The sequence below is a fragment of the Lithobates pipiens genome, unplaced genomic scaffold (assembly GCF_037356315.1).
Source record: "Lithobates pipiens isolate NorthernLeopardFrog02 unplaced genomic scaffold, aLitPip1_a1.2 Scaffold_8, whole genome shotgun sequence".
Classification (NCBI taxonomy): Eukaryota; Metazoa; Chordata; class Amphibia; order Anura; family Ranidae; genus Lithobates; species Lithobates pipiens.
The window spans coordinates 19,723,508-19,746,682 of NW_027507903.1; the positions used below are offsets into that span (position 1 = coordinate 19,723,508).

The window sequence follows — 23,175 nt, forward strand, 5'->3', positions numbered from 1 at the left end:
GAAAAACAGTTTTGTGCTTAAAAAAAAACAAAAAAAAACAGTAAAGTTAGCCCAATTTTTGCATAAAGTGAAAGATGAAGTTATGCTGAGTAAATAGATATCGAACATGTCACTCTTCAAAATTGCACATGCCCGTGGAATGGCGCCAAACGTCGCTACTTAAAAATCCCCATAGGCGACGCTTTAAATTTTTTTTACTGGTTACATGTTTTAAGTTACAGAGGAGATCCAGGGCTAAATTTATTGCTCTCGCTCTAACGTTCACGGCGATACCTCACATGTGTGGTTTGAACACCGTTTTCATATGTGGACGGGTTTTACGTATGCGTTCGCTTCTGCATGCGAGCAGACATTTTTTTCCCCAAAAATACATTTTTGATCACTTTTATTCCTATTACAAGGAATGCACCAGAGGGCGGTGGGGGGGTCTATGGCTGGGTATGGCTGAGTATTGCAGGGTCTCTCCAAGTATGGCTGGGTATGGCAATTTATGGCAGGGTATTGCAGAGTATTGGCGGGGTATTACAGAGTATTGGCGGGGTATTGCAGAGTATTGGCAGGTAATGGAGAGTATTGGCAGGTAATGGAGAGTATTGGCGGGAATTGGAGAGTATTGGGGGTATTGCAGAGTATTGGGGGGTATTGCAGAGTATTGGCGGGTATTGCAGAGTATTGGCGGGTATTGCAGAGTATTGGCGGGTATTGCAGAGTATTGGTGGGTATTGCAGAGTATTGGCAGGTATTGGAGAGTATTGGCTAGTATTGGCGAGTATTGGGGGGGTATTGCAGAGTATTGGGGGGGTATTGCAGAGTATTGGGGGGGTATTGCAGAGTATTGAGGGGGTATTGCAGAGTATTGGTAGGTATGGAGGGGTTAAATTCGGTGAGCAGCGAAGTGGGCACTGCAGATGCAGCCCACAGCGCTGCTGACACCGATCTCTTTCCCCTCCGCTGTACCGATCGGTACAGAGAGGGGGAGGGAGGAACTGGCGTCATAACATGACGCCGGTTTGTTTACAAGTGATCACTCTGTCATTTGACGGAGCGATCACGTGGTAAACGGCCGCTATGAGCGGCTGTTTACCGTGATGCGCCGGGTCCACTGGACCCGGTGGTCACGGATGCTCTCGTGTGCGCGCCACAGGGGGCGCGCGAGAGCGGAATTCTGGGAGGCCATTAATTAACGGCCTCTCAGAGTTAAACAACCACCCTGAAGCCGTTATTCGGCTATGGGCGGTTGTTAAGTGGTTAAATATGAGATCTGGGGTAAAAAAGGCCTCAGATCTCATATTTACACTAAAATGCAATAAACCAATAAAAAACTAAATTTGTCATTTGAAACCTTTTTTTTTTTCTAAATGGCCCTTTTAAGAGCTGTGGGCGGAAGTGATGTTTTGACGTCACTTCCGCCATGCAATGGTATGGAGACGGGTGGGGTCCATTTTCCCCTTACTCGTCTCCATACCCAGGAAGGACAAGGATCCAAACGCCTCCTCTGCTACCGATGGCTCTGGTAAGTGGCGGAGGGCAGTGGAGAGCGGCGGTAGGGGGGCCCCCTCTCCCGTCGTCGATAAGTGATCTCGCAGTGAATCTGCCGCAGAGACCACTATTATCGGAAACCGGACCACCCGCCGAAGAAAAGGATACCAGGATTATGGCAGCTAGCTGCTGCCATAACAAAGATATCCCTCTTCATAATTAGGACGTATATCAGCGTGCGGCGGTCCGGAAGTGGTTCACCACTTGACAACCGGGCCAATTCTAACACTTGTCTCCTACATGTAAAAATCTAAATTTTTTTGCTAGAAAAATTTCTCAGAACTCCCAGACATTATATAAATACACTATATTGTCCAAAGTATTGGGACACCTGCCTTTGCACACACATGAAATTTAATGACATCCCAGTCTTAATCCGTAGGGTTCAATATTGAGTTGGCCCGCCCTTTGCATCTATAACAGCTTTAACTCTTCTGGGAAGGCCGTCCACAAGGTTTAGGAGTGTGTCTGTGGGAATGTTTGACTATTCTTCCAGAAGGCATTTGTGAGGTCAGGCACTGATGTTGGACAAGAAGGTCTGGCTTGCAGTCTCCATTCTAATTCATCCGAAAGGTGTTCTATCTGGTTGAGGTGCAGGCCAGTCAGGTTCCTCCACCCCAAACTCTCTCATCCATGTCTTTATGGACCTTGCTTTGCGCACTGGTCCTAATCATTTGGTGGAGGAGGTATTATGATGGGATATTTTTTTCTCAGGGGTTGGGCTTGGCCCCTTAGTTCCAGTGAAGGGAACTCTTAAGGTGTCGGGATACCAAGACATTTTGGACAATTTGATGCTCCCAACTTTGTGGGAACAGTTTGGGGATGGCCCCTTCCTGTTCCAACATGACTGCTCACCAGTGCACAAAGCAAGGTGAACAGAAAGGCGGGTAGCGGAAATGATGAGATTCCTGACTCTCCCAGTTTCCAAGGTCAGAGAGGGATGAACAACTTCACTTCCTCTCTCTGTGCAGTGCAGCTATCGCCACTGGTTGGAGTGCTCCGCGATGGATTGCAGAGGCCAGGAAAAGTGGTGGCGGGGAATCACATTTCACCACCGCAGAAGATGTAATTCAAATGGTTGTTCAGCTGTATGAACTTTATTGCTCTCACAAGAGATGAGCAGCATCTTTTGTGATAGCATGGACTGTGACGGGTCCTCTTTATGGAGAAATCTGGGGTCTATTACTGGGTTCACTTGAATCACTTCTGCATTAGAAGGAGCCGCTGGCTCCAAATTTTAATACCGGAATGATGCCTGTAGCTATCATCCTGGTATAACCACTGTAAACCAAGCACGTCATATGATGGCCTACGGACGGCAACACTTCAATAAGTCAATAATGTCAATAATGTACAGTGAAAAATAAATAATTGAAAAAAGAAATAAAAAAAATAAATAAAAAAATAAATATAAATAATAAATAAATAATGTACAGTGCAGCGGACAGTGCTGGTCACATGGTCACATTTTTGTCGATTCACATTGTGCTGGCCCAAAGTTTATCCGACATGTAACACTCAGGTGCCTTACCATTCCCCAGACACCTCTATTTGTGTCAATGTTAAAACCTTTTACTGCCCTTCAACCACATGGGTGAATGTGCCGTAATGTGCAGTGGCGGCTGGTGGCAATTTTTTTTGGGGGGGGGGGTGGCAAACAGTTACACCCCCACCCCAGGGGCAAGCGGTTGCTCGGTCTGCGGGTCAGATGAACTTACCCCATCTATGGAGCGCTTTACGGCCGTTTCCCTTGCTCCTCAGGGGCGGCGATGGCTCTCCATTCCTTTGCTCTCCTCGGGTATCGGCGGCTTCTGTTTCCACCCTCCTCCTCGGCAGCCAATTGAGACTCTTCTCTTTTCAGCCAATCAGAAAACAGGTCTCAGATGTGCTTCTGATTGGCCGGATTGAGGATCAGTGTTACAAATCGAATGTTCAATTGCTGTTGTAACACCTGGGTGAGCTCACGGCACAATGCTCTGCACTCCGAGCCTACCCTATTTTGAAGCCTATTAGGGCATATGGCTCTAATCGGGTGCTTCAAAAAAAAACTCTGTAATTCAGGTGCCCGACGTCTGGGAAGGGCCAGATGACTGAATTGGGGGCGACCGCGACGGTCATGGCGGCCATTATTCATATAGGGAGTGGCGTGGAGAGAGGGGGTGGCGCCCGGGTGCCCCTAATGGACGGGCCGCCACTGGTAACACGTTTTGGGCTCATTTAGACGTGCTTTGAAATGTTAGATACCATGGGCGCATACCGCTACCCCCTTTAGCTGCAGAGGCAGCAAGTAGGCAGGTGCAGTTAGCTCCCCTGCCACTAGATGGCTCTGTTCCCACTATAGTCTGGTACTGTAGAGGGAAAGTTGTAATTAGGGGTTAGCTTCCCCTTTACAGATGTAAATGCATCGTCGCCTGTATAGACTAAAAATCCTTGGACTGACGCTGGACGTCACAGCAAGCGACGTGTGAAAAATGCATTTTATGTGTGGACATTTCTTTATTCACAAATATTAAGGTCTACGGCTGAGGATTAAAGTGGTTGTAAACCCTTTTTGGTGACTTTGACCTATAGGTAAGCCTAGAATAATGGCTTACCTATAGGTAGTGGAAATTTCTCCTAAACATGCGCCTTTTAAGAGATGTTTCATTTGTAGTGCGCCAATGTCATCACCGCTATGAAGAAACGGACCACCGTGGCATTTCTTCCCCAGCATGTGCTGTGACTGACGGCCCCCATGCGCAAGCTCGGGAGTGACGCCATGTGACTTCGGCCAGTCACAGAGCCAGAGTCCGTGGCCCCGTAAGGAAGAGGGGCGAAGATGGATGTGGCCTGCCCAGGGGATAGTGCAGGCTTCATTTGCTGTTAGGTGTCATATAATGGGCTAGTATTGGATGCATACTAGCCCATTATGCTTTTCATTTGAAGGCCTTATGGGGAGCAAAAGAGGAAGTAAAACCCTCAAAGAACTGTATTGCCATAGTACTCATACTCCTCACCTGGTTGCCGCCACACAGGCTTGACACCATCTGAACAAAATAAGTTCCAGACCACAGGACATGGTTCCAGTAATCCATGTCCTTAGTCTGCTTGTCTTCAGCAAACTGTTTGCAGGCTTTCTTGTGCATCATCTTTAGAAGAGGCTTCCTTCTGGGATGACAGCCATGCAGACCAATTTGATGCAGTGTGCGGCGTATGGTCTGAGCACTGACAGGCTGACCCCCCCACCCCTTCAGCCTTTCCCCAAAGACAACCTCTGGATATGATGCTGAGCACGTGCACTCAACTTCTTTGGTCGACCATGGTCCGTCCATCCTCAGAGAGTTCTTTACCAGAGAGTTGCCATGTTGAACTTCCAGTGACCAGTATGAGAGAGTGAGAGCGATAACGCCAAATTTAACACACCTGCTCCCCATTCACACCTGAGACCATGTAACACTAATGAGTCACATGACACATGGAAGGAAAATGGCTAATTGGGCCAAATTTGGACATTTTCACTTAGGGGTGTACTCACTTTTGCTGCCAGCGGTTTAGACATTAATGGCTGTGTGTTGAGTTATTTTGAGGGGACAGAAAATTTACACTGTTATACAAGCTGTACACTCACTACTTTACATTGTAGCAAAGTGTCATTTCTTCAGTGTTGTCACATGAAAAGATAGAAGAAAATATTTACAAAAATGTGAGGGGTGTACTCACTATTGTGAGATACTGTGTATGTGTGCTTATATATATATATATATATATATATATATATATATATATATATATGTGTGTGTGTATGTATGTATGTATGTATGTATGTATGTATGTATGTATATATATATATATATATCACACACACACACACACACACATACATATACACACACACACACACACACACACACATTTCAATTTTTTTTTACTGCATATATGTAGCAGAATACATATTTGGCCTAAAATGGTAAAGAAATTAGATTAAAATGTTATTTTATTGGATATGTTTTATAGCGGAAAGTATAAAATGTTTTTTTCAAAATTGTCGCTCTATTTTTGTTCATAACGCAAAGAATAAAAACTGCAGAGGTGATCAAATACCACCAAAAGAAAGCTCTATTTGTGGGAAAAAAAGACATCAATTTTACATGAGTACAGCTCCGCACAACCGCGCAATTTTCAGTTAAAATAACAGTGCGGAATTGCAAAAAATTACCTGGTCATGAAGGGGGGAAAATCTTCCGTAGGTAAAGTGGTCAAAGCCAGGGCCGTCTTTAAGGCAGGGCAAAAGGGGCAGCTGCCCTGGGCCCTGTCATTGTTGTGGGGCCCAAAGCAGCTGCCTCATACTTGCCAACTATCCCAGTTTACCTTCCCTTGTCCCTTGAAGTTTTAGTCCTGTGCTGCTACTAATGCTGCCCAGCTCTGCCCTATTGTTGTGTACAGATGACTCACCTGCAGACCTGTGTTTACATGTAAATACCGGCATTCATATGTAAATAGCAGTGACATGCATATGTAAATAGCTGAGGCCAACGGCATTGATATGTAAATAAAGGCAGCATTCATAGGTATATCATGCCCCCCTGCAGTGAGGAGAAGATGTGCTGTAACCTATAGCAACCAGTGAGCAGTATTACTGTACAGTAATCTCTAGCAACCAATCAATAAGCAGAAATGTGCTGTAACTTCTAGCAACTAATCAGTGAGCCGTAATGAGTGCTGTAACCTCTAGTAACCAGCCAGTAAGCAGTAATGATATGCTGTAACCTCTGGCAACCAATTGCAATCGCTGCCTGATCTGATACAGCATCTTGATACAACTGATTTTAAGTCTAGCTGCTATTTATTGTTTGTCTCAGAGAAGGTAGAGAGCAAAACTGCATGGGGGGAGGGGGGCCCTAAGAAAAATTTTGCCCAGGGTCCAATCAATATTAAAGACGGCCCTGGTCAAAGCAGGCAGTGAGGAGGTCATATACAACACATCCTCACCCCCTGTCAAATATTCTTAGAAGAACGATCACAATGCTGATTAGTCTTCAGAGTGTACAGCACAAATGGGTGAGCCCTTAAAAGGCAGGATTACCAGGGTAAAATAAAATGAAAAGGTGTAAAAAATAAATAAATAAAACAAATGCAGCCGTCCCATCTAAGAACAGTAAGCTGCAATACTCTCAGTTTTTATTCTTGAGTTTAGATATGCTAAGGGAACCGAGATTCCCAGCATGCCAATAGTGTGCTATGTTTTCATGTTTTTTTGGTTTGGAGCAGTCATGTTTTGTAGGGTGTTGTACCGACACACCCGGTGAAGCATTTTTTTTACTGTAATGCTGATTGTGAAACTGATCATGTTATGCCCCATACACACGGTCAGAAATTCAGACGGAAAAAGTCCAATCGGATTATGTCGTCGGAAAATCCGATCGTTTGTGGGCTCTATCTGACTTTTTCCATTGGAAAAAGTTTGAGAGCTGGATCTAAAATTTTCCAACAACAAAATCCAATCAGACTTTTTCTGATCGTGTGTAGAGAATTCCGACGCACAAAGTGCCACACATGCTCAGAAGAAATTTGGAGACGAAAGCTATTGGCTACTGGCCTCTATGTAGTCTCATCGTACGTTTTGTACGTCACCTCATTCCGAATGATCGGATTTTCCGACAACTTTGTGTGACCGCGTGTAGGCAACACAAGTTTCGACCAAAATCCGTCTGAAAAATTCTGACAGATTTTGTGGTTGGGATGTCCTACAGTGTGTATGGGGCATTACTGTTGTGAAGTATGATTGTGACATATTTTATGTGAGGGAAAACGAAACCTTCAAGGACAAAAATATAAGTTTCTGGGTGGGATAACTCAAATATTATATTTTGATGAATGCAGTAGACTGGAATTTGTAGTATTATAATAATTTCTTCTAATAAGAACAAAGAATTTATCGAACCACACTTTCCTGTTTTGAAGCATGTTGCACAACTGCATTACTGCTGAGGCGCAATGGGCCTAGGTATAAATTAATGTAACACAATGGGATCCAATCCCCCACCACCCTCGCCCTTTTACCCCATTAAACACTTACAACCATTAGGTTGGAAAGGGCAAGCCAACAGCTTTATTAAATTCCAGCACGTAACATCTGAACACATTCAACCAGTGCCAGTTACATTCGTACTGTGAGCGCTCAATTCCAAAAGGGGGAAGTGGGGCCAGTCCTTACCATAAGTGCTGGACAGACAGCCTACTTCCAATTTTTCATCAAGGGCATAGCCCATTACAGCAACTTTAAATGTTGGCAAGGTAAAAAAAAACGCCATGCTCACGTCAGTGGATAGCTGAAGAGTGCCCCACCGCAGCCAAAGCCTGTTCCATACCACGCTGCAGGCCAAGGTTGAAGATGTCCAACCCAATGTCATTAAGGTGAACACCATCTGGTCTCAACAGATCATCATTAGCACCCCCCCAGCTCCTTGTGTCCGATTATGAACCCCCTGCGATTTGCCAAACAAACATGGTGACCTGGGTGTTAATTTTGCGACAAAAGCATTCCAGCCGGGGGCCAGGTATTTGCCTGGCCCATAGCAAGCAAGGCACAATTTCAGACCAGGCCAGCTTATCACTGGGCAGCCGAAAAAACATTGGCACGGTGTCGATTTCAATACCCAACAAGGCCAAAACTGTCACAGGGCCCTCGGTCTTGTCAGCTGACAGCAGAATGGAAAACTGCTCGCAGGTGTGCTGAAAAACAGACAGGAGCTGCTGGCACCCATCGCTGTCAGCTGGGCCGACGAAGAGGAAGTCATCCAAGTAGTGCAACACAGAATGCAAACTACCCTTTCAAGGAAACTACATTGAAAGTAGCATCCCAGCAGATGGAACCATTCCGGGTGGACCGGGAGAAGGTGGAAAGCGGACTCAAAGTCTGCCTTGGCCAGCAAAGCGGAAAGACCAGCCGCCCTGATCAAGTGGAGCACCTTGTCGAAAGAGGCGTCTTGGACCTGGGATTCCTCCTTGTCCATACCATCATTGACCAAGGAGCCAGAAGGATAGGACAGCCCTTTTGGGGGCAACACCGAGGAGGAAACCCTCAGGTTGTGGAAAGGGGGAAGATCAAACGGGCCCACCATACACCCCCAAATCCATTTCCCTCTGGAGTTTCTCAGCCACCATGGACTCAAATTGAACAGCCATTTTTAAATTGGGTGCCATGGTCGGCAAATCTGAAGGAGTAAAGGGGATCCAAAAATCACAGTCCAAACCGTCCCTCAAGATCAAGGCCTCCCTATGAAGGGGGTACCGGTCTAGCCAGGGAAGCATCTCAGAGAAGATCACTGGGGTCCTCTAGTTTAGAAATGTCAGGCTTGGCCCCCAGCCAGGAAAGAGGATGTTTTCCCTTTTGGAAGCACCAACTGGCTGGGTGAGCACCCCCGCAGTGAGCAATCATGCTTAGAAAGGCACGTGTACCACTTGCAGTGGCTCTTATTGAACAGCCATCATAGACCTGACAATCAAAGCCAAACTCCTTTCTTGACGCCATTTTTTGGCGAAACTGGGTGTCATAGTGAGACCAACACTGACCCCCGTACACCTTGTAGGCACCTCAAATGAGATCAAGATAGCAAAAGAGTGATGCAGCCAACTCCGGAAAGCACTCGCAAAGCACTCCGTCGTAAGCACAGAACCCCTGCAACCAGTTCCCGAACGTCCGAGGAAGCGGTTTCGATTTTTGATGCTGGCGGATGGAGAGGTCCAGGGGCGGAGGTCCAGCCACCAATCCTGAAGAGCCCGGGAGGACGGCAGCCGAGCAGCATCTGGAGCAACCAGAGACCCCGGATGGAGGACTTGTAGCAGGTGCAGCCCACATCCCGGGTGTGGCATGCACATCTCCCCCCCTGCCGGACACAGGGAGATGGTGCAGAGCAGCAGGCAGGGGCAAGGCCACTGCGGCAGGCATCACATGGGAATCTCACACCCATATGGTAAGTCACCTACAGGCTCCCTGCAGCCTACAGGCATTACTAAGTCACCTACAGGCAATACTGAGACACCTACAGGCTCCCTGCGGCCTACAGGAAATACTGAGTCACCTACAGGCTCCCTGCAGCCTACAGGCAATACTGAGTTACCTACAGGCTCCCTGCAGCCTACAGAGAATACTGAGTTACCTACAGGCAATACTACAGATTTCCTGTAGCCTATAGCAATATCAAGTCACCTATAGGCTCCCTGCAGCCTACAGGCAATACTGAGTCACTTATAGGGTTCCTTCAGCCTGCAGGCAATACTGATTCACCTATAAGCTCCCTGCAGCCTACAGCAATACTGAGTCACCTACAGGCTCCCAGCAGCCTACAGGCAATAGTCACCTAAAAGCTCCCTGCAGCCTACAGACAATACTGAGTTACCTACAGGCAATACTACAGATTCCCTGTAGCCTATAGGCAGTACTGAGTCGCTTACAGGCTCCCTGCAGCCTACAGGCAATACTGAGTCACCTACAGGCTCCCTGCAGCCTACAGACAATACTGAGTTACTTACAGGCAATACTAATGATTCCCTGCAGCCTACAGGCAATACCGAGTCGCCTACGGGCCCCCTGCAGCTTACTTCTGGCTTCCTGCAGCCTACAGGAAATTCTGAGTCACTTACAGGCAATACTACAGGATCACTGCAGCTTACAGGCAATAATGAGTCGCCTACAGGATATATTACAAGCTCCCTGCAGGCTACGGGAAAAATTGGAAAAAAAGTAGAAAAACATTGTACAGAGCATTCTTTCTTGCCATCATTAATTGGTTTGAAAGCCCTTAAAATTTTGTCTAGACCTACTACTCGAACCCCAGCATATTAAACAGTTTTCGTTACAATATGTAGGATCTTTATTGAACAAAAACTGCATTCACAGGTAAAATTTCATTCACAAAAAAAATTCTAAGCAGATGCTTCAAATTTTCTTGCCACTACAGTCAAGGATGAACTTCGATTTGACCCCACTAACCAATACCAATCTACTGGTGTATGGCCAGCATTAGGACTATTGTTTACTTCTGCCTGTTGTGGGGGAATATCCCTAGCAGATAGCAGGGCAGATAGCAGGGCAGATTGCAGGGCTGTAGATAATGTTTTTTTGTGGGGGAGGGGCTTAAAGTGGTTGAAAAGGCTCCAGGTTTTTTACCTTCATGAATTCTATCCATGAAGATAAAACATCTTCTGTTCTGTGGAACCCCCCAGACCCCCCCTTCTTATACTTACCTGAGCCCCATCTGGAACCAGCAATAGCAAGAGGGTTAAAAAAAATCTTGTAATGGGCATATGATCTTTCATCACTGACTAGTCCATCTTAAAAAATGAAAATGAAATAAACCTCTATATAATGAAAGATGTCTACATGCAAAACTACTGTAGATATTATGCAAGTTTAAAGCAAACCTTCGCTAAAAAGTGAAGATACCCCTCATCCTCCCCCTCTCCTGCGCCCCAACACATTTTAAGTGATTTTTTTTTGAAGAGTGTGGGTATCTTTTTTGACAAGTCCCACTTTCCTCAATGCTCGCCTAGGCAAAATTAATGGTCTGCCTGAGCTTACCCACAGCTCTCGCCCAGTCCTACAGAGCTGTTGTGACTTGGCGCATGCAAAGTGAGGAGTCGGTAGTAAGACATCAGGAAATCACACCCGGCTCCCAAATCCAAGATGGTGGCGCCGAAGAGTGGATACCCCGGCAAAGAATCAGCTGCAGGAAAGACTTCATGGGCTGGTAAGTGTTTGATCTTGAAAATCAGCAGCTACAGTATTTGTAGACACTGAATTTTGATTTATATTTTCAACCAGAGTGAAGTTCCTCTTTAAAATGGAAGTAAACCCTTCCAAACAACTTTGACCTACAGGTAAGCCTAGATTAAGGCTTACCTGTAGGTCCAAGTAATATCTCCTAAACCTATATGGTTTAGGAGATATTTGCCCGAAAATGGGCACCGCTGTCTACGGCGCATGCGCCGTAGACAGCGGCGCGCAGGCGCACTAAATGCGGCAAGTCCAAGAATGGATTTGCCAAATTTGTCGACTCCCGTGCGCATGCGCGGGAGTGACGTCATCGCGGCTCCGCCGAATGGCAGCGTCGGAGCTCCGAGACGCGACTCCCGTGCGCATGCGCGGGAGTGACGTCATCGCGGCTTCTCCGCTGTCATTCGTCGGAGCTGCGAGAGACGCCACAACCAAGATGGATGCGGCGGACTACAGGTGACAGCGGCGACTTCGCTGGCTCCTGTGTCAGGTAAGTGACACATAATGAGCTACTATGCGATGCATAGTAGTCCATTATGCTTTACCTTTGCAGGGAAAAAAAGAGGAAGTAAACCCATCAGGGTTTACTTCCTCTTTAAGTTCTATATCACTTATCTCTACTAAGTCACTGAATTAAACTGAACTGGGGAGAGAGTTTTTCCAGGGAAGCACTGTCAGCATGGTGCCACCAAGACACACATTTCATGATAAGTCAACAATATTTGTCCCAGTACTTGATAAGTTCAGGATGCCCTTTATAAAAGGTCACTATAGAATCTTTATGCTCACATCATATATCTACACACGTCCCGGTTCAGCTCCGACCTCTTCCCTAGCACCATAATCCTCAAGCAGCGTACACACGACCGAACTTTCCGTCAGAAAAGGTCAGACCAAATCATTGCATCAGATATTACGATTGTGTGTGGGCTTTATCTGACTTTTTTTCTTCAAAAATTCAGACGGACCTAGAAATAGAACATGTTTCAAATCTGTCCGACGGAATCAATTTCTATTGGGAAAACCGTTCGTCTGTATGCTGGTCCGACAGACCAAATACGGCGCAAGGGCAGCTATTGGCTACTGGCTATTGAACTTCGTTTTCTAGTCCCGTCATAAGTCATCACGTTCAAAGTGAATGGACTTTGGTCCGTTTGTGTGTGGCCAAGTCTGTTCAGTCGAAAGTCCGTCGGAACTCCGTCGGGAAGACCGTCTTACCTTTTCTGCCGGAAAGTCCAGTCGTGTGTACGCGGCATCAGTCATAGTTTCATAGTTAGTAAGGTTGAATAAAGACACCAGTCCATCCAGTTCAACCTGAGTGTCTACAATTGTCCCTGTACATTGCACACTCACATCGGTCCCTGCCCTCAAAGAGCCCACAATCCAAGGTCCCCATTCATATACTAGGGCCAATTTTGGACAGAAGCCAATTAGCCTACCTGCATGTCTTTGGATTGTGGGAGGAAACCGGAGTACCCAGAGGAAACCCACACAGGCACAGGGAGAACATGCAAACTCCAGGCAGGTAGTGTCATGGTTGGGATATGAACCAGCGACCCTTCTTACTGCTAGGTGAGAGTGCTAACCACTACACCACTGTGCTGCACAGTCCTTATCCATTTTCAAAAATCTACCTTCTCAGTCTTTTCACCTTCTCAATCTTCACACCCTCCCAGTCTTCTCATCCTCCCAATCTTCTCACCTCTTCAGGTTTCTCACCTTTTCAAGTTTCTAACCTCAGGTTTCTCATCTTCTCATCTCCTCAGTCTTCTTATTATCTAACCTTTTTAGTTTTCTAATCTTCTCAGTGTTCTCGCCTTTTTAGTCTTCTCATACTCCCAGTATTCTTATGTTCTCATCTTCCCAGTCTTCTCATCTTCTTACCTTTTTAGTTTTCTTAGTCTTTTCTCCTTCTCAGTTTTCTCATCCTCCCAATCTTCTCAGGCTTTTCACCTTCTCAGGTTTCTTTTCTCACCTTGTTAGTTTTCTCATCTTCTCTGTCTTTTCACCCTCTAAAGTCGCGTACACACGGGCGGACTGTCTGGCCAACTTACTCCGTCAGACAATCCGACGGACAGTCCGTCATACTTTCGAATGAACGGACTTGACCACACACACCACTTTTTGAGCGGACTAATACGGCGTACTAAGTCCGCCATACTATCCGCCCTACTTTTGAAATGAACGGACTTGCCCACACACGCGGAGGAAAGTCCACTCATTTCGAGCGCGTCTCCAGGTAGGCGGGGCCCGCGAAGGAGACGTCGCTGACCCCGCCGCCTGGTATGGACTTAAAGGGGAACCCCAACGCCGAAAAAAATCGGCGTGGGGGTCCCCCCCAAGTCCACAACAGACCCTTGTCCGAGCACGCTACCCGGCCGGCCAGGAAAGGGGGGCGAGCGAGCGCCCCCCCTCCTGAGCCGTACCAGGCCGCGTGCCCTCAACATGGGGGGGTGCCTTGGGGAAGGGGGGGCCCCGCGGCCCCCCCACCCCAAAGCACCTTGTCCCCATGTTGATGAGGACAAGGGCCTCTTCCTGACAACCCTGGCCGTTGGTTGTCGGGGTCTGCGGGCGGGGGGCTTATCGGAATCCGGGAGCCCCCTTTAATAAGGGGGCCCCTGGATACCGGCCCCCCACCCTATGAGAATGAGTATGAGGTACAATGTACCCCTACCCATTCACTTGTAAAATAAAAGTACCAAAAAAAACACAACACATAAGATAAAATACTTTATTGCACAGCTCCGGGGGTCTTCCGTCTTCGGGGGTCTTTTCGCCGGACTCCTCCGCTATCTTCTTGTAGATCTTTTGCTAGCGGAGGAGTCCGGCTTTCTTCCTCACCGCCGGCCTCTTCTCCCGACTTCGAGGGTCTTGTCCCCCTCTTCGGTTCTTCTGCCGGGCCACCGCGCCTTCTTATAGCTCTTTTACAGGCGGTGGCCCGGTCTTCTGTCGCCGCCGCCGCCTTCCGTTCTTCTTCTTCTTCTTCTCCAGGAGATGTTGCCTCGACGATCTCTCCGGCCGGAATGCCAGGGACGCACTGCGCGCCCACTTATATAGGGACAATGGGGCGGTGTCACATGGCTTTATGTCACATGGGTTGGTCACATGGGTTGATGTCACATGGGGACTATGACATCGTAAGGGGGCGGGGTCACCATGTGACACCAACCCATGTGACATAAAGCCATGTGACACCGCCCCATTGTCCCTATATAAGTGGCCGCGCAGTGCGTCCCTGGCATTCCGGCCGGAGAGATCGTCGAGGCAGCATCTCCTGGAGAAGAAGAAGAAGAATGGAAGGCGGCGGCGGCGGCGGCGACAGAAGACCGGGCCACCGCCTGTAAAAGAGCTATAAGAAGGCGCGGTGGCCCGGCAGAAGAACCGAAGAGGGGGACAAGACCCCCGAAGTCGGGAGAAGAGGCCGGCGGCGAGGAAGAAAGCTGGACTCCTCCGCTAGCAAAAGAGCTACAAGAAGATAGCGGAGGAGTCCGGCGAGAAGACCCCCGAAGACGGAAGACCCCCGGAGCTGTGCAATAAAGTATTTTATCTCGTGTGTTGTGTTTTTTTGGTACTTTTATTTTACAGGTGAATGGGTAGGGGTACATTGTACCCCATACTCATTCACATAGGGTGGGGGGCCGGTATCCGGGGGCCCCCTTATTAAAGGGGGCTCCCGGATTCCGATAAGCCCCCGCCCGCAGACCCCGACAACCAACGGCCAGGGTTGTCGGGAAGAGGCCCTTGTCCTCATCAACATGGGGACAAGGTGCTTTGGCATGGGGGGGCCGCGGGGCCCCCCCTTCCCCAAGGCACCCCCCCATGTTGAGGGCACGCGGCCTGGTATGGCTCAGGAGGGGGGCGCTCGCTCGCCCCCCTTTCCTGGCCGGCCGGGTAGCGTGCTCGGACAAGGGTCTGTTGTGGACTTGGGGGGGACCCCCACGCCGATTTTTTTCGGCGTTGGGGTTCCCCTTTAAGTCCATACCAGGCGGCGGGGCCAGCGACGTCTCCTTCGCGGGCCCCGCCTACCTGGATACCCGCTCGAAATGAGCGGACTTTTCTCCGGGCGGGAAAAGTCCGCTCATTTAAAAAGTACGGCGGACTGGCATACACACGGGCGGATTGTCCGCCGAAATGCGAGTACGACGGACAGTATTTCGAACATTCCGAAATACTTAGTCCGCCTTACTGCACGCTGAAAAAGTCCGCTGAAGCCCACACACGAGCGGACTGTCCACTGAAATGTGTTTCGGCGGACTAAGTAGGCCATACAGTCCGCCCATGTGTACGCCGCATAAGTCTTCTCACCCTTTCAGTCTTCTCACCCTCCTAGTCTTTTCACCCTCTCAGTCTTCCATCCTTTATATTTCTTACACGTTACCAGCATTTTCATGCTTATTCTTACCTGTTTCCCAGGATTTCCAAATGAATTTTTCACCTTTCTTTGCACCCCCAGGCTTAGACCTTATGCCTACTTCAGCATCTCCATGCTTAGTTCACCTCATGCCACAGCAGAGCGCCAAGTGATACTCACAATGCCCACCTACCAGACATAGGAAGTAGGCTGCCTCAAACGAGTACTTATCCGAGGCTTGGCTTGTCTACAATGAACACGTTCCGGATACATAGGTGGCCTACATCAGTTTATTCAGAAAATCCAAAGGAAGCCGATCTGCTAGTTGCAGCTTCATAACCAGCTGCTGAGCCTGCACCATTGATGGACACTCTGGAAGGGAGGTTTGGGCTCTTATATTTCCCCCCTTATCTACACTCCTGGCAGGTAAAGCAAGAAGATACGGTAGTACAGAGTGCTAAATATTTATGTGAAGCCACTAGGTTTATTGCCAGTTGTGCATGTTGAGAGAAGTATTAAATATCTAGGGTGACATTCCAGAAGGGCCCTTGCTTCCTAGGCTGCTGCCAGGAGAGGAGGCTGCGCTGGAGATATTTGCCTCCCATGCCTACTGCCTGTGGAAGGTTTTTGCTGAAAGAGGGTCTGAGCCTGGATAGTTTGCCTAGTTGGAGCACCAGGGAAGGAAACGGACCTTGTTGTGTTGAACGGCCTAAGGGTACAGATTGAGGGCTTTGCCTTAAAGACCCCTAACCATGCACTGAATGGGATTGCATGGGTGACCTGTGCCCTGACAAGTCCCCCCATTTATTGTACTTTAATAAACTCTTAAAGAGGTTGTAAACCTCCATTTTCAAGTTGTACCTATAGGTAAGCCTATAATAAGGCTTACCTACAGGTACAGTAGATACCTCCTAAATGTGCACCATTCAGGGGATAATTACTTTGACTTGCGTCAATGATGTCATCAACACATGCACTGTGAAGAAATGCGACTCCGGCCAGTCACGGAGCCGTAGTCCGTGGCCCCGGAAGAGGGGCGAACATGGATGCGGCCTCCAGCAGGGACAGCGCGAGCTTCCTTTGCAGGTAAGTTTCAAATAATGTGCTAGTATGCAATGCATATTAGCACATTATGCTTTTACTTTTCAGGGAACAAAAAATTAAGTAAAACCCATCAGGGTTTACTTCCTCTTTAAGGCTAGGTTCACACTACTGCTCCTGAGATTTGATCTGATTTTCAGTGCGATTATGTAGTGCTACTTGGGTGCATTTTGGATGTGGTTAGCATATTCTATGGGACTAAAATCTCACTGGAATCGCACCAAAGTAGTACAGGACCCCTTTCCAAAATAGTGCTGCAGCGCCACATTGCTGTAAACAATCACCAACAGTCACATTGAAAACAATTTGAATTCCATTGTAATGCGATTCCGTGCAACTCAATTTCCATCTGAAATTGCACTAGTGTGAACCAGGCCTAAATGTTCTAAAGTGACTGGCACCTAATTTCTTATACCCCACAAAAAGTAAAGAATTCCTCCATGAGGTTTAAAATGTTAGCTCACCAAGCTACCCCGTGGTCTCATGAAGCTGCTCAGGGGTAAGCGGAGCTACACTAACTTACAATGCCTGGTTTTGCAAAGACAACGGAGCAGGGCTTTGCTTCCTCTTTACAAATTAGCCAGTAGCGGAACTACCAGGGTTGCAAAGGCCACACTTGAGAACAGGCCCTGGTGCTCCACCAACATGGGTGGTTCCAAGACAGCCACTGGTAGTCTGCAATTGCCAGGAGGATGAAGAGCTGTAACCAGGGTGTGAGCCCCAAGCAGGATGTCGAAACTGTGCCAGGCACCCGCCAACCAACTATCCGGACTGTAGAGAGCTGCGTGTTCCTGGACAGAGCTCAGGATGGAGGCCAAAGCCCATAGGTGAGGCTCCACTCCCAGGCATATATGTGTGTGTGTGTGTTAAGGATGGGTCTGGGGACTGGCTGCTGGCCACCCATGTCATGGCTTAGGAATTCAGAACTACAGCACCCAGCATTACCAAATCATAATTGATCATAACAGACAACTATCACCCCCCCCCCCCCCAAACCCATCATCTCCACCAGTCATTACCAGGCCAGTGCTCATTCATAGTGATATTATTGATGGCATGGAATACTGATTTATCATTGTAATTATCTAAATTATGAGTGGAGGGGATTGTAGTTACAAGATCAGATCACAAATTACAGTACAGATGGAGGGGATTGTAGACACAAGACCAGATCATGAATTATAGGTGGTGGCAGTGGTGGAACTACTAAGTTCTCAAAGGTTACACTTGCCCCACGGTGGGGGGGAGGCCCACTGCAGAACATATAAAAGGGTGCTGCTTCAGAGACAAGAGTAGAGGGTCCCTTGAGCTCACAGGGAAGGGCCTTGGGACCGATGGGTCAGGGGAGCCCCTTCATGGTTTCTTGCACCAGGGCCCTAAAGGATCTAGTTACGTCCGTGAGATCAGCCCCCCTCCCCATGACTGGTGGTTGCATATTTAAAAAGCAGAAAGAAAGGTGGAGGAGGCATAGAATGAAAGAAGCAGAAGCAGGGAGATCTTGACACTGTAGCTTTCACTCCAGCAAGGAGAACAATGAGCGAAATAGTAACCAAATGCCACTCCAAATCTCATAGGACTAGCAGTGCCTTAGATCAGGGGGTCTCCAAACTACGACCTACTACAAGATTTTATCTGGTCAACATCTAGGGACAGCAGAGTATCCACAGACTCAGTGGTCAGACGGAAGATTTAGATCAGTTGATCTCTGATTCTAATGGAGTTCCTGATTTAAGGGGGAACTCCAATGGGAACTCTCGCGTAAGGTGGGTTCTGAAGTGGCTGAGCTGTCATAGATGAGTCCCAGTCTCTAAAAATGATAGGGAACAGTTGGGACCAGCTCCTGATCATGTGACCAGGGTGACAGCCAATCACAGAGGTCTCATGATCGTGCAGACTTTCCTGCCCCCCCCCCACCGTCGTACCAGCCTGGTTAGGTAGGAGTACCGGGGGTGGGAAGGGGTTAAACCTGATTTTTGCAAACTTGGGCTTCTGATTGGTACATTCGCAGGCTAAATTCACAAAGCTTTAACACAAGGATAAGACTCTTTATTTTAGCCATGTGACTGTCATTTTCAAATCTCATTGGACGCTACACATCACATAACTGTAATTTTTTTCTTCTTATTCTTGTGGGTCTCTGCTTTGTAAACTAAAATATAATACATAAATATAAATAGTCAGTGCTAAACACCACAGTAATATATAGCTTTGTAAACTGAGCCCGCGTACACACGATCAAACAATCCGGTGGAAAAGTACCGGGCCATGCCTATAAAAGAGCTAGAAGAAGGCGCGGTGGCCCGGCAAGAAGAACCAAAGAGGGGGACAAGACCCCCGAAGTCGGAAGAAGAGGGCGGCGGCGAAGAAGAAAGCCGGGCTCCTCCGCTAGCAAAAGAGCTAGCAGAAGATAGCGGAGGAGTCCGGCGAGAAGACCCCCGAAGACGGAAGACCCCCGGAGCTGTGCAATAAACTATTTTAACCCTTGTGTGTTGTGTTTTTTTTTTTTTACTTTTTTTCCACAGGTGAATGGGTAGGGGTACATTGTACCCTATACTCATTCACATAGGGTGGGGGGCCGGTATCCGGGGGCCGCCCGCAGACCCCGACAACCAACGGCCAGGGTTGTCGGGAAGAGGCCCTTGTCCTCATCAACATGGGGACAAGGTGCTTTGGGGTGGGGGGCCTGGTAAGGCTCAGGAGGGGGCGAGCGCCCCCCTTTCCTGGCCGGCCGGGTAGCGTGCTCGGACAAGGGTCTGATGTGGACCTGGGGGGGGCCCCCACGCTGATTTTTTTTGGCGTTGGGGTTCCCCTTTAAGTCCATACCAGGTGGCGGGGCCAGCGACGCCTCCTTCGCTCAAAATGAGCGGACTTTCCTCCACGTGTGTGGGCAAGTCCGTTCATTTCAAAAGTACGGCGGATAGTCCGGCGGACTTAGTACGCCGTATTAGTCCGCTGCAAAAGTGCCGTGTGTGGGCAAGTAGCTCGTTCGGAAAGTCCGGCGGACAGTCCGGCGGGAAGTCCGCCAGACTAAGTCCGCCGGATAGTCGGCTATGTGTGTACGCGGCATTTGTATCTAAAACCTTCCCTTAAACATTTCAAGGGTTCTAAATATTCTTGAGATACTTAAATTATAACTAAAGGCAATTTTTTTTTTTTTTTGGTTTTATAGAATGAGAGGGATTAGAACCTGTCAGGATTTTATTGCTGTCTGTGTCCCCATTAGGGAGATGCGCCCTTTTTGTTTTGTCCCGTTTATCATTATCACTGAGAGTGAAAGTGAAAGCAAATCACAAATTTTGGGTTGTCACCAGAACAGGAATAAAAGGGGAAATGTTGCAAGAGCTAAAACAGTGTAGTAAAAGCAGAGCAGCTGACATTTTTGAAAAGTTTTTCTGCAAAAAAAAAAACAACACAGGCAACGGTTTCAATATTGCTCCAGTTTGCATAAACAAGTCCCAGCATATCTCTTTAAATTAACCACTGCAATAAAATGTATTTAAAAAAAAAAAAAAAAAAAAAAATATTATATATATATATATATATATATATATATATATATATATATATATATATATATATATATATATTTATTTATATTTATTTATATTTATTTATATATTTAATGTGTATATATATATATATATATATATATATATACACACACACACACACACACACACACACACAGACACACACACACACACACACACACACACACACACACACACACACACACATACATACATACATACATGTACTAATATAATATACCGTAATGTATATATTCTTAAAGCCCAACTCCGGGAAATATGAAAGTTCTACCATGCCATGGGGCCACATACATTTAGGTCTAGTGGGCTACGTAAGGCATTTTTTTCTTACCTGATCCTTCCATGCTTCGGCGGTTGACTGTACCTTGATGTGCTCACATCCAATGCAGGGCTACGGACCCTGTATTGGTCTTGATGATGTCAGGAACTTAGACCGCACAAGCATGAGGGAGAAGAAGATCCATTATAGCAGCATGGAGCAGCTGAGGATCAGTTAGGTAAATCTTCTTTACCAAGACCCCCCCCCACACCTAAATTAGCTCTTAACACTCGCAATGTGGGCGCAGCCCTAAGGTAGACCCGTCCAGCTTCCTGAAGTTGGACTTTAATGTAATATTCTGCATTACTCCTTTTTAAAGGGTTAGCCCTCACCTGCCGATGGGACCAGTAATGATATCTTCTCATTAAGGTACTCCACATGTTCTCCAGACGGTGATGTATTTTGGTTCCTGTCTCCTCCTCTCCATTGGGTAAAGGACACCATGGCTCCTCCGTGGGCCCACAGGTGAAGACCTAGGACCTCCGTCTGTTCCAGAAGCTCCAGTACCACCATGCCAGATACCGATTCTCCACCAGAATATCCGTTCTTTCTCTCATTTTCAATAACAATGCTCATCAAAAGTCCAACGGCCATTTTTCAACGGGTGCGATTAAGCCAAGAAATGGCTCATGGCTATACCAGGTCATACAAGCCCTCTACGGGAGAAAAAATAAAAAATAATTACGGGCAAATTGTAAATTTTGGTAAAATTATTAAGATACGATGTGCTTGTCCTACGGGGGCAAAAACACTTCAGACAGGCCCGACCCAACTTGGTCACTGCTGCGCCTTGACTGTAAAAACCTGTTGATTATATCGGAGATAATAAGGTGGTCTTCAAGACTTCGAAGTGAGCAAGAGTTGGATTTTGGGTACAAGCCGCTGCTGTCTGTCATCGAAGCACGGTGTAATAAGTGATCGCGACTAGGCTTTAAACGGTGACCAGGAATGCTCGGGGCAGTGGAAGGTATGCAGGGTGAATGTTCACAACATGTGATTCTGAGATATGTTCAAAACAAAAAGCCAATCTGGAGGACTTCCTGGTGTGTGAGAGGTGAAACGCTCTTCGTAAGAAGACTGCAGGCGTTCCAAGCTCCTTGCTGTGTGATAATTGACTGATCTAAGTATTCAGCAAAGATCCTCCGGCCAGTTCACTCTACTGACTTGTGGTCCCATGCAAGCTTGCTGAGTACAGGGTGTTCCTCTAGTTCCCCAGCCAAAAACACTCCACTGTCATCCACAGCCCTTCCCCACTCCCTACTCCAGACCAATAGGGAGCCTGGATGACCTGAACCAGTCATAGATCTCTGCACAACCTTCCTACAGCTCAGGCGAGAGCAAAGCGGATTGGTTGGCAGCTAAAGTTTGTTATTGTGAAAAATTCGATGCATGCTGCAGGCGAGTGCTGAGAACGTGGCTGAGTCATGATCCCGGCCATGAACACCGAGAAAAGGAAGTGATAGGGAAAGATTGGGAGCTGATTCATCAATGGTCTGTGTATAGTCTGGGTGGATTGATTTATTTAATCTGAAATAAATTAAATAAAAATAAATAAATTAAATAAACAACTATCTGTATTCCCTAATTTATTGTATGTTAGAAACATTTGTTTGCTACAATTATTTTTTGTAACAAAATATACATAAATTAATAATAATAATAATATAATTTTTTTTCTTAATAGCAATAATTCTGAATAATGATAATATGACATCATTGCTATATATATATATATATATACACACACATATATACACATACGGTATATATATATATATATATATATGTATATATGTGTGTGTGTATATATATATATGACATCATTGCAACTTCAAATTATTAGTTATTGATCACATCTCTCTTTCTAAGGTGCAATCTCATCTGATGAGATTAGTCTGATCAACCAAAATACAATTGTTATAATACGATCATATACCCCAGCTTTTGATCTATTAGACCCCTTTCACACTGGGGCGTTTTTCAGGCGTTTTTCATGCGCTTTAGCGTTAAAAAATACGCCTGAAAGAAGCCGCAACTGCAATCCCAATGTAAAAGCCCGAGTGCTTTCACACCGAGATCCCTTTCATACTGGGGCGTTTTTCAGGCACTTCAGCGTTAAAAAAAGCGCCTGAAAGAAGCTGCAACTGCAATCCCAATGTAAAAGCCCGAGTGCTTTCACACCAAGGCGCTGCGCTGGCAGGGTGTCAAAAAAAGTCCTGCAAGCAGCTTCTTTGCAGCGCTTTTGGAGCGGTGAATACAACGCTCCTAAAGTGCCCCTTCCCATTGAAATCAATGGGAAGCGCCTGTAAAACGCCAGAAAAACGCCTGAAAAACGCTATTGGCAGCAGCGTTTTGTGGGCGCTTTTAACCCTTTATTTGGCCACTAGCAGGGGTTAAAAGCGCCCCAACGCTCGAAAAATGCTGGTAAAGCGCTGCTAGTTTAAGCAGCGCTTTACGAGCGTTTTTCGGGCGCTGATATTGTGAAAGGATTCTTAAAGCACTTGGGCTTTCACATTGGGACTGCAGATGAGGCTTCTTTCAAGCGCTTTACAGGCGCTTT

The 23,175-nt window shown here is 47.0% G+C and overlaps 1 protein-coding gene across 1 annotated transcript in view; it reads right to left on the minus strand.

The window, feature by feature from the left end:
- LOC143964125 (arrestin domain-containing protein 4-like) overlaps window positions 1-21,892 on the minus strand; it is a 70,855-nt gene extending 48,963 nt beyond the window's left edge. Inside the window, exon 1 of the mRNA XM_077473824.1 lies at window positions 20,948-21,892. Coding sequence (XP_077329950.1) covers window positions 20,948-21,209 — 262 coding nt within the window. The 5' untranslated portion in view covers window positions 21,210-21,892. The remainder of the gene's footprint in view (window positions 1-20,947) is intronic.
- Window positions 21,893-23,175: the final 1,283 nt, after the last annotated feature.